Source organism: Macaca thibetana, chromosome 7, assembly GCF_024542745.1.
Source record: "Macaca thibetana thibetana isolate TM-01 chromosome 7, ASM2454274v1, whole genome shotgun sequence".
NCBI lineage: Eukaryota > Metazoa > Chordata > Mammalia > Primates > Cercopithecidae > Macaca > Macaca thibetana.
This window is the reverse complement of record NC_065584.1, coordinates 47,348,700-47,367,073: the sequence shown is the minus strand read 5'-3', so window position 1 is coordinate 47,367,073 and position 18,374 is coordinate 47,348,700. Positions and strand designations below refer to the sequence as shown.

The 18,374-nt window shown below is 39.5% G+C and overlaps 2 protein-coding genes across 2 annotated transcripts in view; both read right to left on the bottom strand.

Annotated features, from left to right (window-relative positions):
* Window positions 1–18,374, bottom strand: part of DHRS7 (dehydrogenase/reductase 7) — a 977,513-nt gene that overhangs the window by 221,107 nt on the left and 738,032 nt on the right. The gene's annotated exons all lie outside the window — the stretch shown is intronic.
* Window positions 11,662–13,365, bottom strand: LOC126958976 (eukaryotic translation initiation factor 2 subunit 3-like). The gene is given in 3 exon segments (XM_050797802.1): window positions 11,662–12,983; window positions 12,986–13,240; window positions 13,243–13,365. Coding segments are annotated over 3 exon segments (1,407 nt in total). The 5' UTR covers window positions 13,358–13,365; the 3' UTR covers window positions 11,662–11,946.

Genomic DNA, 18,374 nt, shown 5'->3' with positions numbered 1-18,374 from the left:
AAGCTTTAAACTAGCTGAGCTCTGAGTCCTTTCTAATTTGTTCTTTTCTTTCATAGTACGGTGGTTGTAAAACATGTCTGCAATTTTTTTGACAATGCTCCATCAAAGGTAAAATCTAATTCCTCTTTCTTTTAATATGTTAGTATAATGACTCATTTTTAAGGCATAGGATGCAGCAAAAGAGACACTGTGAAACTTCTGAGGTTAGGTTATAAAAATTAATACAGCATTGCTGTCTCTCCTTGAGCTGACAGGTTACTAGTCTGGCTGCCTTGAAGCCGCCATGCTAAAGACCATACAGAGAGATACCTGAAGAACGTTAGTGGTTCTAGCCCCAGCACCAGACCTGGTGATCTAATGATAATAGCCTGAAACTTCAAGATGCTGCAAATGGAGAAGAGACAGGCTGTCCCTGAGAGAGCCCTGCCCAACTTGCAGATTCATGAACAAAACAAATTCTGTTGTTATTTTGATTAGCAACTATATGTGGGGTGGTTCGTTATATAGCAACAGATAACCAAAACTCATGATAAAGCCTCTGAAAGCCTGGAGTAAATATTCTAGGAGCTGAAGCAAATTATATTTGAAATAAGACCAAATACATCTCAGTGGGGTGGAATATGCAATTGAAATTTCAAAAAGCTATTTTGCATGTGGCATCATTTAACCATTACTTCAGGGATCCAGATCCTAGAGTAGTGAAGACCTAGGGTCTGTTTTGGGTGGAAGCTCAGGAGACAGCAAGCCTGGGGAAGAAGTCACATGCATTACCCAGTGTGCTAGAGCAGAAGTTGGGGTGGGGCCCAACAACGAGCATCGATGTCACACATCTCAGGAGGCAAGAAAGAGCATCCCAAAGTTCTCATGGGCCTGGAGTGGGGGCACTTACCATTTCTGCTTCTGGAAAGTGTTTCCTTGGCTTCTGAGAATCAACATTCTCCTGTTTCCTCCAACCCTCCTACCTGTTCATTCTCTACTCCCTTTGCAGGCTCATTCTCCTCCTGGCCTTTGAATGTCAGAGTTGCTCAAGTCTCAGTCCTAGGCCCTCTCCTCTTCTTCTCCTTTGAGCTCTAGACCTGTACATGTGACTACTCAACCTAACCAAAATGGGATTTGTGATTCTTCCCCACCCCCAACTTTTCCTCCTTCAGTGCTCCCCAGTGCCTGCTACTCTCTCTACCCAACTATGCATGTTCAAGTCCTGAGTCAGCCACAGTATCTCCCTCCTGCTTACCTAAAACTATATGGGTCCATAAGCCTGTCGTGTTGGTTTTGGCTCCTAAATAGTTCTTAAACCTGTTCATCCCACCATCACCACCATTCTCAACCTAGTTATGGTCATCCTTCACTTGAATGACTATAATAGCCTCTTTCATTTTTTTTTTTAATTTTGAAATTAATTTTAGTGTGTCATGTGGTCAAAAATGAGATACGTGACTTCCAAGATTTGGGAATTGGGAAATAAGATTAGCCTCTGAGAGTTAAAATATGAAGCAACTTTAATTTATTCTTTTATAAAAACACAAAACACCTCACTTTATAGGTAGTATAAGAAGATAAGACTCTGGATTTATACTGCCTAGTTCAAATCCTAGGTCTGCCATTTAGTAGCTGCATAATCTTTATTTATTTATTTATTGAGACAGAGTCTTGCTCTGTCACCCAGGCTGGGGCGCAATGGCACCATCTTGGCTCACTGCTACCTCTGCCTCCCGGGTTCAAGTGATTCTCATGCCTCAGCCTCCTGAGTAGGTGGAATTACAGGCATGCGCCATCATGCCCAGCTAATTTTTTTTTTTTTTTTGTATTTTTAGTAGAGATGAGGTTTCGCCATGTTGGCCATGCTGGTCTTGAACTCTTGGCCTCATGTGATCCATTCACTTGGCCTCCCAAAATGCTAGAATTACAGGCATGAGCCACCGTGTCTGGCTGTAGCTGCATAATCTTAAACAAATAATTTTTTTGTTGCCTGTTTTCTCTTCTATGGCGATAATGATAGTGCCTTCCTGGTAGGATTTTGATAATTAAATAATTAACACACAGATGTTAGAATAGCCCCTGAGTGTGCTTAAGTATTTAAAAAGTGTTATTATTGTTAAAGTTTTACTTCCAGCCAGAAAGGTGAACAAAAGTGTGAAAATGCTTAAAAAGAAGTGAGGAAGTTATGTTAGCATGGACAAAAATTTAAATGGAGTCATTTGTTCATTCACTTAAACATTTTTTGAGCACCAATTAGTACCAGGTACTGTCATAAATGCTGAGGATGAAAAGGGAACAAAATAAGCATTCCTGCCACTATGGAATTTATCTTCTATTAGGAAGAGGTGTACCATAAAAGAAGGTAAGTATAAATGGGCCAGACCTGAGAGAGACCAGCCACCTGTGAGCTGAGTTGGCTCGAACTCTGACTAACAGGATGTTTGTATTGAATAGTAGCAAATAAAGCATATAAAATCCTCTCTTTGGGAAAATACAAATGCCAAAATAAAGCTGTGATAGTTATATTAAATTGAAAAAAATAACTTTTAAAAGGTCACTAAATGATAAATAAAATATTGTTTGCCTAGAAAGTACAATGTAACTTCAAAATATGTAAAGCAAAAATTCTAAACCTGTACAAATAGTAATATAATTCAAACATCAAAGAAACTTCAGAGACTCTATATGAAAATTATATTATTTGACCATAAGGTAATTAAGTTTGAAATTTATAACAGAAAGATAAATTTTAAACCACATACATTACAATTTTTAAGCATACTTTTAAATAATAAATAGATTAAAATGATATTATAATAGAACATTTAAAAATACCTAACACTGAACAATAACTATGCCACAAAATTTACAGAATACAATAACAGTATACTGTAAGAGAAATTTGTAATCTTACTAGACAGAAGAATGGCTTATATTTAAAGAGCTAAGCATCTAACTTAAGAAATCAGGGAAAAGGCAAATAACCCTAAAGAAAATAGAATTAAAGAAATAAAAAATGTTGAGTAGAAATTAATAAAATAAAAAAGAAGAATGAAATAGAGACAATGAACAAAGCCAAAACTTGGTTCTTTGAAAAGACTACTCAAATAGACAACTGCTGAAGAGATCGAATAAGGGAAAAAGGTATAAATATATACTCCTAAGAATTTAAAAAGGAACCAGGGACCACAGCTATATGAACATCAGACTTTAAGAAGAAAATACAATAAATCTACCAATAATTTTACACTAATAAATTTGAAATAACAATAAAATAATAAGTTGAAAATAGACAAAATAACAAATTATTAGGAAAAGGTAACATCAAAACTGGTGCAAGAAGACAGAAAGCCTGAATAGTGGGTCTTATAACATATATTTGACAAATTGAACAAGAAATGTATGAGAAAGGAAAATTACAGACCAAACGAATTCACCAACATAAATGGTAAAGTCTTAAACAAAATACTAGAAAACTAAGTCAATTAGTGTATTGCAAATACTAACATCATGACCAAGTTGGGTTCATTTGGAGAATGCAAGGTTGTTTTAACATTAGAAAATCTATAAATGTAATGTACCATATAAGCAGATTAAAAGAGAAAACCCATGCGATCATTGCAATTGATGAGAAAAGTATTTGATAAAATTCAACACCTATTCACAAAAAAAAGAACAAAACCTCTCATAGTAAACTTAGGATAAAAGGAAACTTCTTAATCTAATTTTTTAAAAAAGGTATCTCCAAAAATTTACAGCAAATATCATTTTAAGTGACAAAACATTAGAAGAAGTCATTTTAAAATCAGAAAAAAGAAAGAATGTCAACTATCACCTTGGGGTTTTTAGAGAATCCCTAAGGGCTAACCTCAATATAAGAGGTACCAAATACTCCTACAGTCTAAAGTCAGGTGGTGTGATGCCTATTCAGGAAACACTAAGAGACTGTGTACTTCTAAAACATCAGCTAATGCTCATCTTCTGGCTATATAAAAAAGTGCTGAGGGGTTGAAGAGGCTGTTAGGGAGTGTTCTTTTGGAGAAAGTAGTTGGTATCCTAAGCATTCCCAAGCTATATGCCTATCTCCTACTGGTACTGCTACACTGCCCTATCCACCATGAGGGAGAGAAGAGATGGTGCTTCCTCTTAACCTTAAAACAAGTTGAATCAGGATGGTTTTAGGAGAAGCTCTTGGATATTTTAATATCTGTTTCCTCAGAAAACACTAAACTCTAAAAGTGAATGATCATATTTACAGAGACTTGTATTTACAGAGTTGCACTGGTAGAAAATGGCACTTCCACCAATATATTAATATTTCTGATTAGTTGGCACTCCTCAGAAGGCTGAGCATTCTTGAAAGGAACATCTTCTCAAAATTTTCACACCAAGAGTGCAACAAATTTTTGTTTATTTTGTTCTATTTTGTTTTCTTTTGGAGAGTCTCACTCTCGCCCAGGCTGGAGTGCAGTGGCACAATCTTAGGTCACTGCAACCTCCACCTTCCAGGTTCAAGCAATTCTCATTCCTTAGCTTCCCAAGTAGCTAGGACTACAGGCACATGCCACCACGGCTAGCTAATTTTTGTATTTTTCTTTTTCTTTTTTTTTTTTTTTTAATAGAAATGGGGTTTCACCATATTAGCCAGACCATATTCTGGCCAAACAAATTCTGGCCAGGCTGGTCTCGAAATCCTGGCCTCAAGTAAACCATCCACCTCAGCCTCACAAAGTGCCGGGACTACAGGTGTCAGCACTGTGCCCAACCAATAAACTTAACATAAAGAAATAAAGGTATACTATAGGATGCAGATTTGGGGAGGAGCAATTAAATAGTCTGCTTCAGTGAAAGATCCCTAAGGCCTACAAACTGTAGTTGGAGTTAGTTCTGATATGTGAGTTTTAAGAACTCAGTCATATATACATACAAAGAGTCCAAAGCCTATCCTTCTCCCTCACTAGATTGTAATCTCTTGAAGAGCAGAGTCTATATTCCAATACATAGTAACCCCATAGTAAATATTTGTTGAACTGAATAACTGCAGGATGACTGATATTAATGATAGAATAGTAATTATGAATTTGCAAAAATTAAAAACCATTACCTTCTACAACATAGATGAAAATTATACATCGAAACCTATTATGATTCCATTACACAGAATTTGTTCTTACCTATGAATAAAACTGCCATTGTCAGAGAGCAAGGAGAATTGACAATGTTTCTGGAACAAATACAACTTTTATATGTGCTTATCATGCGTCAGGTACTCTGCTAAGTGCTTTATGTATATTAACTCAATTAATGTTCACATAAACCCTATGAGAAAACTAAAACTAAAGAAATATCCTAGGGTCACACAAGCAGGTTTTGAACCCATTCATTACACAATTTTTTAAACTACTGGTAAAATTTTGAAACATGTAGTTTATTCAAACTGTGTATTTTTTTAAACAACCAAATGACTTAAATCAAATCTCTTATCATCAAATTTTCAAAAGAATTATCACACTTTGGGAGGCCAAGGTGTGCGGATCACTTGAGGTCAGGAGTTCTAGACCAGCCTGGCCAACATGGCAAAACCTCGTCTCTAGTAAAAATACAAAAATTAGCTGGGTGTGGTGGTGCATGCCTGTAATCTCAGTTAGTTGGGAGGCTGAGGCAGGAGAATCTGGGAGGTGGAGGTTGCAGTGAGCCGAGATGGTGCCACTGCACTCCACCCTGGGTGACAGAGCGAGACCCTGTCACAAACAAATAAACAAACAAAACACAAACAAGCAAAATAAATATGAAACTGGGAAGTGGTGTCAGTAAGATGACGAACCAGGAAGCTCCAGGCTTTCCTTCCTCTACAGAGACACCAAGTTAACAATGATATGTGAACCAGAATACCTCTGAGAAATTGTGAGACCAGTTCAGAAGTTATAGCAAACAAGCCAATGTAAAACCAAGAAGGGATTCAAGTGAAAGATGTTAAGAAAGTTCATATGTTTTGCTTGCTCATCCATGCCCCCTCTCCATGTGGCTTAGCACAGTGCAACCAGGAAGAAACCCCTCAAACTCAAGCTCCTCCTTCTGGAGTGAATCATGCATCCGGCGTTCTAAGTTTCGTGGAAACCACCAGAGGGACTAGTTTCGGTCTTACTTGATGAATCAAAGGCATAATTTGGAAGCCAGTCAAAACAGAGATAAGCACTGCCATACATTAGAGCTGCAATTTTGCAGGCAGATGCCAAGGGAAATAAGAAATCAGAGAAGGTTTGAGAGGCTGTAGAATCTCTAGCTAGGCTGATTGGTGAACTTCATCTGCACAAAGACTGGGAGTGGTGGTTGCTTTTACAAATACCCAAATCTCAACAAAAGATTACAAGGCATACAAAGAAACAAGAATCATGGCCCAATCAAAGGAAAAATAAAATAAAATTCAGAAACTGATCTTAAAGAAATGCAGATCTATGAGCTGCCTGACAAAGAATTTTAAATAGGCCAGATGCAGTGACTCACACCTGTAATCCCAGCACTTTGGGAGGCCAAGGTGGGTGTGTTGTTTGAGCCCAGGAATTCAAGACTAGGTTGGGTGAAACCTCATCTCTACAAGAATTCCAAAAATTATCTGGGTGTGGTGGTGTGCCCCTGTGGTCCCAGCTATTCAGTAGGCAGAGGTGGGAGGATCACTGAAGCCCAGGGAGACTGAGGCTGCAGTCAGCCATGATCTTGCCACTGAACTCCAGCCTGGGCAAAAATGTGAGACCCTGCCTCAAAAAAAGTTTTTTTAATAACTGTCATACAGATTCTCAATGAGATAAAAGAAAACACATGTCAACAATTAAATGAAATAAAGAAAATAATGCATGAACAAAATGAGAATATAAAACAAAAGAGAAACTATTTTTAAAAAGAACCAAACAAATTCTGGCACTGAAAAATACAACTGAACTAAAAATAAATTACTACAGAGGTTCACCAGCAGACTTGATCAGGCAAAAAAAAAAAAAAAAGAATCAGCAAACTGGAAGACAGGTCATCCGAAATATCATCAAGTCAGAGGAGCAAAAAGATAAAAAGAATGAAGACGAGTGAAGAGTGCTTGGGGAACTTATGGGACATAATATTTGGATCTGTGTCCCCACCCAAATTTCATGTTGAATTATAATCCTCAATGTTGGAGGTGGGGCGTGGTGGGAGGTGATTGGATCATGGAGGTGGAGTTCTCATGAATGGTCTAGCACCATACCTTCTGTGCTGTTCTCATGATAGGAGTGAGTGACTTATCATGAGATATGGTTGTTTAAAAGTATGTAGCACCTCCTCATTCTCTCTCTCAGTCTTGCTCCTGCCATGTAAGACTCCTGCTCCTGCTTTGCCTTCCACCATGATTGTAAGTTTCTTGAGGCCTCCCCAGAAGCAGATGCTGCCATGCTTCCTGTACAGCCTGTAGAACTGTGAGTCAATGTAACCTGTTTTCTTTATAAATGTCAAGTCTCAGGCATTTCTTTATAGCAGTACGAGAACAGACTAATACAGAAAACTGGTACCAAGAGTGGGGCATTGCTATAAAGATACTTAAAAATGTGGAAGTGGCTTTTTATCTGGGTAATAAGCAGAGGTTGGAAGAGTGTAGAGGGCTCAGAAGAAGACAGAAAGATGAAGGAAAACTTGAAACTTCTCAGTGACTTTTAAAATTGTGATCAAAATTCTGATAGTGAGGTGGACAATGAAGTCCAGGTTTAGGAAGTCTCAGATGGAAATGAGCAAATTATTGGGAACTGGAGCAAATATCACTTTTACTATGCTTTAACAAAGAGACTGGCTAAATTGTGCCCCTGCTCTAGGAATCTGTGGAACTTTGAACTTGAGAGAGATGATTTAAGGTATCTGGCCAGAGAAATTTCTAAGCAGCAAAGCATTCAAGATGTGTTCTGCCTGCTTCTAACAACCTATGCTTATACGTGTGAAAAAAGAAATGACCTGTATTAGCCCATTTTCGGGCTGCTGATAAAGACATACCCAAGACATACCCTCTTTAATTTACAAAATAAAGAGGTTTAATTGGACTCACAGTTCCATGTGGCTAGGAGGCCTCACAATCATGGCAGAAGGCAAGGAGGAGCAAGTCACATCTTACGTGGATGGTGGCAGGCTGAGAGAGCTTGTGCAGGGAAACTCCTGGTTTTAAAACCATCAGATCTCATGAGACTCACTCACCACCAGGAGAACAGCACAGGAAAGAACTATTACCACAATCCAACCACCTCCTACCAGGTCCCTCCCACAACATGTGGGAATTATGTGAGTTACTATTCAAGATGAGATCTGGGTGAAGAGACAGCCAAACCACATCATGATCTGAAACTGGAATTTATATTTAACAGGGAAGTAGAGCGTAAGTTTGGAAAATTTGCAGCTTGGCCATATGGTAGAAAAGAAAAGCCTATTTTCAGGGGTAGAAATCAAGTGGGCTGAAGAAATTTACAAAGAAAGCCTCAGAGGCATTTCAGAGACCTTCTTGTCAGCTCTTCTCATCACAGGCCCAGAGACCTAGGAGGACTGAATGGTTTCATGGATCAGGTCCAGGGCCCACTTCCCTGTGCAACCTGGGGACATTGCTCCCTGTTTTCCAGCTGCTCCAGCTCCAGTTGTGGCTCAAAGGGGCCCATGTACAGCTCAGGCTGCTGCTTCAGATAATGCAATCCATAAGCCTTGGTGGCTTCCACCTGGTGTTAAGCCTGTGGGTGCACAGAATGCAAGAATTGAGGCTTGGGAGCCTCCATCAAGATTTCAAAATATGCACTGAAAATCCTGGATCTCCAGGCAGAATCCTCCTGCAGAGTTGGAGCCCTCATGGAGAACCTCTATTGGGTCAGTACAGAGAGGAAACATGGGGTTGGAGTCCCTACACAGACTCTCCACTGGGGCACTGCCTAGTAGAGCAGTGAGAAGAGGGCCACCATCCTATTCACCTTAGAATGGTAGACCCACAGATAGATTGCATCTTCAGTATGGAGGAGCTGCAGGCACACAACTCCAGCCCATGAGAGCAGCCATGGAGGCTGAACCTTGCAAAGCCACAGAAGCAGAGCTGCCCAAGTCTTTGGGAGCCCAACCCTTGCAGCAATGCTGCAAGTATGTGAGACACAGAGTCAAAGGAGATTATTTTAGAGCATTAAGATTTAATAACTGCCCTGTTGGGTTTCAGACTTGCATGGGGCCTGTAGCCCCTTTCTTTTGGTCTATTTCTCCCTTTTGGAATGGGAATATTTGCCCAATGCCTATACCCCCATTATATCTTGGGAGTAACTAACTTGTTTTTTGTTTCACTGGCTTATAGGTAGAAGGGACTAGTCTTGTCTCAGATGAGACTTTGGATTTTGGACATTTTAGTTAATGCTAGAATGAGTTAAGGCTTTGGGAGAACTGTTGGGAAGGCATAATTGAATTTTGCAATGTGAGAAGAACATGAGATTTGGGAGAGTCCAGGGGTGGAATGATATGGTTTTGATCTGTGTCCTCACCCAAATCTCATGTTAAATTGTAATCCCCAATGTTGAAGGTGGGGCCTGGTGGAAGGTGATTGGATCTTGGGGACAGAATTCTCATGAATGGTTTATCACCATCCCCTCAGTACTTTTCTCATGATACTTAGTGAGTGAATTATCATGAGATCTTGTTTAAAAGTGTGTAGCACCTCCTCATTCTCTCTCTTGGTCCTGCTCCTTTCATGTAAGATGTCTGTTCCCGCTTTGTCTTCTGCCATAATTGTAAGTTTTCTGAGGCTTCCCTAGAAGCAGATGCCACCATGCTTTCTGTACAGCCTGTCAAACCATCAGCTGATTAAACCTTTTTTCTTTATAAATTACCTAGTGTCAGGTATTTTTATAGAAATGTGAGAATGGCCTAATATAGGATGCTATCAAGTGACCAATATTCACATTATAGAATTTAAGAAGGAGAAAAGAGCAAGGATATAATGGCAGAAAACTTTCTAAATTTAAAGAAATAAATGGATATACAAATTTGACAAGCTCAAAAGACTCCAACTAGGATAAAACCAAAAAAGAACCCCACCAACATTCATTATAATCAAACTGTTTAAAGTCAAAGACAGAATCTTGAAAGCAGCAAGAGAAAAGCAATTCATCATATATAAGGGAAGTGCCATAACATTATCAGTGGATTTCTCAGCAGAAACCTTTCATATCAGAAGGGAGTAGCATAATATATTCAAAGTAATAAAAGAAAAAAACCCTGTTAGCTAAGAATACCAGGTCTAGCAAAACCATCCCAATTAAATCAGAACAATTAAAATCAGAATCTCTGTGGGGCATTTTTTTTTTTAAAAAGCTTCCCCAGCAATTCTATTGTCAGTGAGTTGTAAATCACTGCTCAACAGAACCTCTTATGAAGCAAAAACATAAAGAAAAATAAGCCGGGCACAGTGGCTCACGCCTGTAATCCCAGCATTTTGGAAGGCAGAGGTGGACAGATCACCTGAGGTCAGGAGTTCAAGACCAGCCTTGGCAACATGGTGAAACCCCATCTCTACCAAAAACACAAAAATTAGCCGGGTATGGTGACACGTGCCTGTAATCTCAGCTACATGGTAGGCTGAAGCATGCGAATCACTTGAACCAGGGAGGCAGAGGTTGCAGTGAGCCAAGATCGTGCCACCGTACTCTAGCCTAGGTGACAGAGTGAGCCTCCATCTCAAAAAAAAAAAAAAAAAAAAAAAAAAAAAAAAAGGGAAAAGCACACAAGTATACGGACATGGGGAATAAGTTAAAAATCAAAAGGACTCACTCACTACTTTCTAACATCTTTTACTTCTTGACCTTTCAAAACATCCAAAAATTAGTAATATTATAATCGGTGTCACAATCTTAACAGTTAAGAAAAAACATAAAATGAAGGCCTAGAAAGATCTTTGTTACTCATCTAGAATTATTTGGTATAACAGTATTTTCCAATGGAGGAAGACTATTGGATTTCAGGCATAAAACAATGCAGAAAAAAATCTCAAGGCATCACAGGGAGAGGGAGATAACTTCTGACTCTGGTTTCCCATGTTTCAAGCCAGGAAGAGCAAGGGGAGAAAAATATCTGTCCATGGGAACAAGTAATCATGCTTCAAAGGACAATTTCATTTGAACCCATTAATTTCCTTTTCATGCAAAATTTCAAAGATAAAGCAACATAAAATATGGGGCCAAAGAAAAGGGAGAAGGTCTTCAAGGAGAATTTGTGCCTTTAAGTTTTAACTGGTACAACAGTCCTTCAGCCTGGAGGTACTCAAAGACGAATCATGAAAAAGAAAAAAAACTTTATTTCAAGCAGGTTCAGTGATATATGTGTGTGCTACAGCAAAGGCTGGTTGTGGCAAAATTTCAAACTGTATGATATGGGCTGGGCAAGGTGGCTCACGCCTGTAATCCCAGCACTTTGTGAGGCTGAGGTGGACTGATCACCCTGAGGTCAGGAGAGACCAGCCTGGCCAACATGCCGAAACCCAGTCTCTACTAGTAATACAAAAATTAGCTAGGTGTGGTGGCGTGAACCTGTAATCTCAGCTACTCGGGAGGCTGAGGCAGGAGAATCGCTTGAACCCAGGAGGCAGAGGTTGGGGATCACGCCACTGCACTCCAGCCTGGGCGACAGAGCCAGACTCAAAAAAAAAAGAAAATGAAACAAACAAAAAAACCAAAACTGCATGATGTATAACTTTGACATTATGTGGGAATGCTTCACTTCTGTCAAAATGTAGATTCAATCCAACATTATACCAATTTTTATATTAATTGTAGTCCCTAAGTTTTCATAACCAAAAAAAAAGAGAATAACCTTACAGTTACCTACTAAGGTAACGAACTGTGAAATCAATTCCCCAATATTGCTTTGAAAATAAACCCCTTGGTTGTTAAGAGGAATTCCAACTTCCAACTCCATCCAAATGTGTTATTTAACCGGTATTCTTCAGTCATCATCTACTGTTGGCTTGATTGTCACTCCTCTTCTTATCTGACCCCAACCAATTAAACGCCAGTGTTTTTCAACTCTTTGGCTAAGGGCAATTTTTTCTCCTACCTCTGTGCACACTGGATTGGTCAAAACAATTTTACCCAAATTGGCCTTGACAGCACTAACTCTCCCTCCTGTTGACAGGGATACTATGTTCACCATGAGCACTTCATTCTTAGACAGCTTTTGAACCTTTGGTGCTTTCTTGTCTCCTTCAGTGTGTACACCTAGAAGCCGTCGAAGCAGGAAATAGGAAATTTCCAATTCTGTGAATATCTCAGGTAAAGCTCCTACTGCACCAAGTACTTGCCCCACCATTCTGTCAGCCTGGCACAAAGTGGGGTCAATTTTTGTTCCAACTCCAATAAAACCTCCTGGAGCAGCATATTGCAGATCATTATGCTCTGCAAAAAGTGATACAATTTTGGAAAAGATTGGTTTACACATGAGTTTTCCTTCACTATCTTTGGAAACAATACCAGGTCTTACTTCTATCTCCTGGCCCACCTTTAATACTCCTTTTAGGATACTACCACCAGCTACACCTCCCTTAAGGTCATCAACTTCACAGCCAGGTTTGTTGACATCAAAAGATCTAATAACAATAAGCCGGGGCTCTGAAGTAAACTCTCTTGGGGGTACTGGAATTTTCTTTACTATGTACTCACAAACAACTTCAATGTTGTATTTCAACTGAGCCGAAATTGGAATAATGGGAGCACCCTCTGGTACTGTAGCTTGGACAAATGCAACGATCTGCTCGTATTGTTCTTTAGCCTGACTTTCTTTTACCAAATCAATTTTATTTTGTAGAATCAAAATATGCTTCAGTTTCATGATCTCTATAGCAGTCAGGTGTTCAGACGTCTGAGGCTGAGGACAAGATTCATTACCAGCTATCAACAGAAGAGCTGCATCCATCACTGCTGCACCATTCAGCATAGTAGCCATCAAAATATCGTGGCCAGGCTTAACAAAGGAAACATGTCTAATTTGAAGTTCCCTTTTGTCCCTGCAATGTCTGCAGGAAACTCATCAGGTGTACTGCTCCCACAAGATCTACAACATTCTGGCCGAGGGCAACTTGGGTCATCGAGTTTATAAATCTTAGCATTAGCATATCCAAGCTTGATTGTAATATTTCTTTCTAGTTCATTTTTGAACCTGATGGTGTGAACTCCAGAAATAGCTTTGACGACTGTGGATTTCCCATGAGCTACATGACCAATTGTACCTATATTAATTGTGGTTGTCTGCTGATAATTTCGTGTGAAAGTGGCATCAACTTGGTAACATCCAACGTGGTGAGATCCTGACGCGAAAGATGCGGCTGCCCCAGAGTCACTCCAGCTTCTCCGCCCGCCATGTTGCCAGAAGAGCCCCTTGTGGGTTTTAAAACAATACTTCAGGACACAAGGAATGGAACGAGGGAAAGCGTCTGGAAACAACATGACTAACTGAACAACCTAGAATAACATTTTTGAAAGCTGTTTTGTAGAGCACTAATTCTTTGAGATGTTAATATAAGTGAAAATTATGTAGTCTAGATTGGTAAATGGAAGATTCAGCACATATAAAAACTAAATTTCCTAACTGTGGAACATCTTAGAACTTTGTATTTTCTAATATGCATTCTTAATTTGTTGAGAGAAGACATGTATTCCTAAAGGTTATTTAATTACAGAAGCAGTTTTTATTTTCATAGAGCATCTATTAGCAATAATGTCATGAAGAACACATTTTGGCAACAATGATAGAGCATACAGAAACAAAAACCTGTTCAACTTAGTTTAAGCATGATCTTAATTAGACTGCAGAATAAAACAGTTTCAAATAAGTACTGGAAATAAGAGGCATCATTGCTAGTCAACAAATAAACACAACACATTCTTTTTAAAAATGAATACCATGGGAACAATCGCTGACTGATGTCCTTTACTGTATATGCAAATTCTAAGATATCTTCTTAGAACACAAAGGGTTCAAAGCTTAGCATATGGCCGCCTTCGCATACAGCTGGCGTAAATAATTTTTAGTCCTGAGTGAACTACATGAGTTAATAAGAAACAAATTTTAACCTTCAAATATTCCACCACGTCAGTCTTTCATAATTTGGAAGCCTAAAGCTTTCTTTAGGTGTCCCTCAAAGGAGCTATAAGATGCCTTCTAAATTCCAAAATTCTCATATCCAGTTTCAATGTGACACTTGAAAATTATGTAATGGTCTTTGGTAGTCATCAAAAATGTGGTTCCACTATTGAATCCTTTTTATTTTATTTTATTTTATTTTATTTTATTTTACTTATTTTTGTTGAGATGAAGTCTCGCTCTGTTGCCCAGGCTGGAGTGCAGTGGTGGGATCTCGGCTCACTGCAACCTCCACCTCCCAAGTTCAAGAGCGATTCTCCTGCCTCAGCCCCCTGAGTAGCTGGGACTACAGGTGTGCACCACCACGCCCAGCTAATTTCTGTATTTTTGGTAGAGACGGGGTTTCACTGCATTGGCCAGGCTGGTCTTGAACTCCTGACCTCAAGTGATCTGCCTGCCTCAGCATCCTAAAGTACTGGGATTTCAGGCATTAGCCATAGTGCCAGACCCCACTATTGAATCTTTATAGTCATTTTACCTTACAGTAGGCAGACTAACATTTTCAAAACAAATCAGGTTATATCTTCATTCCAACCCCTGAATTCAAAACTCTAATGACAGGTTGTTACACTCTCAATAAAATCTGCACTCCTTACTATGTATGGCCTGTGAGGGTCTACATAATATGGTCCTTGCTAACTTTCTGATTTCAACATCTACCTCTCCTTCCTCACTTAGTCCTCAAACACCCCTAACTTCTTTCTGACTCCAGACCTTTGTCTTCTACCTAAAATAGTCTCCTTTCATATCACCCTTTACATTACAAGCATCTTCCCACTTTTTCCTTTCATATTGGTGGGTCCCTCACCTTATTTTGGTTATTATCAAACTGCCATCTCCTCACAGAAAGGCCTTCCTTAACCACTTTATTTAATATAGTACTTCTGTCATGCTCCAGCTTCTCACCCTCCATTTCCAGTTAATTTTCTTCATACCACTTATTTCTGACACATATTTTTGGCTGACTTTCTCTTACCCACTGAATATAAGCTCCCTAAGGCATAGGCATTCTCTGTTGTCTTATCTATCATATCCCATGCCTAGCACAACTCAAAATTTATTGAGACTTCAGGCACAAAAGAGGTCTCAATAAATTTTTTGTTGACATGATAAAATGTGTTAAAACACTTTCTCATGTCAATACCAAATGAGCAAAATATAAGTATCATGTAATGCTAATAGACAATTATTTATTTGTTTATTTTGTCTGGAGGGGGTACTTATTTTTGTCAACAGTCAAAAGTCAGGTAACAAATATTTACTGAAAGCTTACTGCAAGGCAGTAACTATTCTGGTAATCACACTTAAGAAAGAATCATGGGTCTGGGCACAGCAGCTCACGCCTGTAATCCCAGTGCTTTGAGAGGCCGAGGTGGGTGGACCACCTGAGGTCAGGAGTTTGAGACCAGCCTGACCAAACTGGTGAAACTCCATCTCCACTAAAAATACAAAAGTAGCCCAGTGTGGTGGCACATGCCTGTAATCCCACCTACTCAGGAGGCTGAGGCAGGAGAATCACTTAAACCTGGGAGGCGGAGGTTGCAGTGAGCTGAGATTGTGCTACTGCACTCCAGTTTGGGAGGCAGAGTGAGACCCCTTCTCAAAAACAAAGAAAGAAAATAAAGAACCATGGGGCTGGCACAGTGGCTCCTGCCTGGAGAGGAAAAAATAAACTTGATAAACCTCTAGCAATAATGACACAGATTAACAGAGACAAGACAATAATCATCAATGCCAGCAATGGCACAGGTAATATCATTGCAGATTCCACAGCCATTAAAAGGAAAATAAGGCCAGGTATGGTGGCTTACACCTATAATCCCAGCACTTTGGAAGGCTGAGGCGGGTGAATCCCTTTAGCCCAAGAGTTCGAGAACAGCCTGGGCAACATGGTGAAACCCTGTCTCTACAAAAAATACAAAAATTAGATGGAAGTGGTGGCACATGCCTGTAGTCCCAGCTACTTGGAAGGCTGAGATGGAGGGATCGATTGGGTCTGGGAGGTCAAAGCTGCAGTGAGCCATGATTGTGCCACTGCACTCTAGTCTAGGTGACAGAGTGAGACCCTGCAAAACAAGAAAGAAAGAGAGAGAGAGAGAGAGAGAGAGAGAGAGAGAGAGAGGAAGGAAAGAAGGAAGCAAGGAAGGAAGGAAGGAAGGAAGGAAGGAAGGAAGGAAGGAAGGAAGGAAGGAAGGAAGGAAGGAAGGGAAGGAAACAAATAAATAAGGAATACTACTGCATTAGTCAGGGATATATATATATATATATGCACATATATATATTTATATATATTTTAGAAAATATGTGATTATGGAGGCTGGTAAGTCTAAAATTTGCAAGCTGGGCTGTCAGGCTAGAAACCCAGAGGAGACCTGATGCTATAGTTTGGCCCAGAATCTACAAAGAACTCAAACAAATTTACAAGAAAAAAACAACCCCACCGAAAAGTGGGCAAAGGATATGAACAGACAGTTCTCAAAAGAAGACATTTATGCAGCCAACAGACACATGAAAAATGCTCATATCACTGGTCATCAGAAAAATGCAAATCAAAATCACAATGAGATACCATCTCATGCCAGTTAGAATGGCAATCATTAAAAAGTCAGGAAACAACAGATGCTGGAGATGATGTGGAGAAACAGGAACACTTTTACACTGTTGGTGGGAGTGTAAATTAGTTCGACCATTGTGGAAGACAGTGTGGCAATTCCTCAAGGATCTAGAACTAGAATTACCATTTGACCCAGCAATCCCATTACTGGTTATATACCTAAAGGATTATAAATCATGCTACTATAAAGACACATGCACACTTATGTTTATTGTGGCACTATTCACAATAGCAAAGACTTGGAACCAACCCAGATGTCCATCAATAATAGACTGGATTAAGAAAATGTGGCACATATACACCATGGAATACTATGCAGCCATAACAAAGGATGAGTTCATGTCTTTTGCAGGGTCATGGATGAAGCTGGAAACCATCATTCTCAGCAAACTATTGCAAGGACAGAAAACCAAACACCACATGTTCTCACTCATAGGTGGGAATTGAACAATGAGCTCACTTGGACACAGGGCGGGGAACATCACACACCAGGGCCTGTAGTGGGGGTGGGGACCTGGGGGAGGGATAGCATTAGGAGAAATACCTAACGTAAATGACGAGTTGATGTGTGCAGCAAACCAACATGGCACATGTATACCTATGTATCAAACCTGCACGTTGTGCACATGTACCCTAGAACTTAAAGTATAATAAAAAAAATAAATAAAAGATTATATACCATGACCAAGTGAGATTTATCCAACATACACAAGGCTGGTTCTCAAATTCAAAAATAAATCAATGTAATCCACCATATCAACAGGCTAAGGAGAAAAATCACATGATCATCTCAATTGAGGCAAAAAAGGCATTTGACAAAATATAACGCCCACTCATTTAAAACAAACAAACAAACAAAAAACCTCTTAGCAAACTAGGAATAGAGGAATACTTCCTCAACATGATAAAGAGTATCTATTAAAAAAAGAAACCCTACAGTTAAAATCATACTTCACAGTAAAAGACTGAATGTTTCCTTTAAGATCAGAAACAAAGAAAGATGTCCACTTTTATCCTCTTATTCAACATAGTACTGGAAGTTCTAGACACTGCAATGGGACAACAAAAAATACTAAAATCCATACAAATTGAAAATGAAGAACAAAATCTGTTCTTATGTGCAATGGTATGATTATCTGTGTAGAAAATTCCAGGGAATCTACAAAACTAAAACTAAAACTCCTAGAGCTAAGAGGGGTTGCAGAAAACACGATGGTATAGTTTGAATCGTTGTCCCTGCCCAAATCTCACATTAAATTGTAATCTTCAGTGTTGGAGGTGAGGCCTAGTGGGAGGTGGTTGGATCATGGGAGTGGGCTCCTCACAAATGGCTTGGGCCAGCCTCTTGGAATAAATGAGCACTCTCTGAGCTCGCCAGTGATCACCTGAGATCTGGTATTTTTAAGGTGTGTGGCACGTCTCCCCTCCACCGATTCCTGCCCTCTCTTGCTCCTGCTTTTGCCATGTGAAGTGCCTGCTCCAACTTTACCTCCCACAATGACTGTAAGCTTCTTGAGGCCTCCCCAGAAGCTGATGCAGGAGCTGTGCGTCCTAGAGTCTGCAGAACTGTGAGCCAATTAAGCCTCTTTTCTTTATAAATTACTGGTCTGCGGTATTTCTT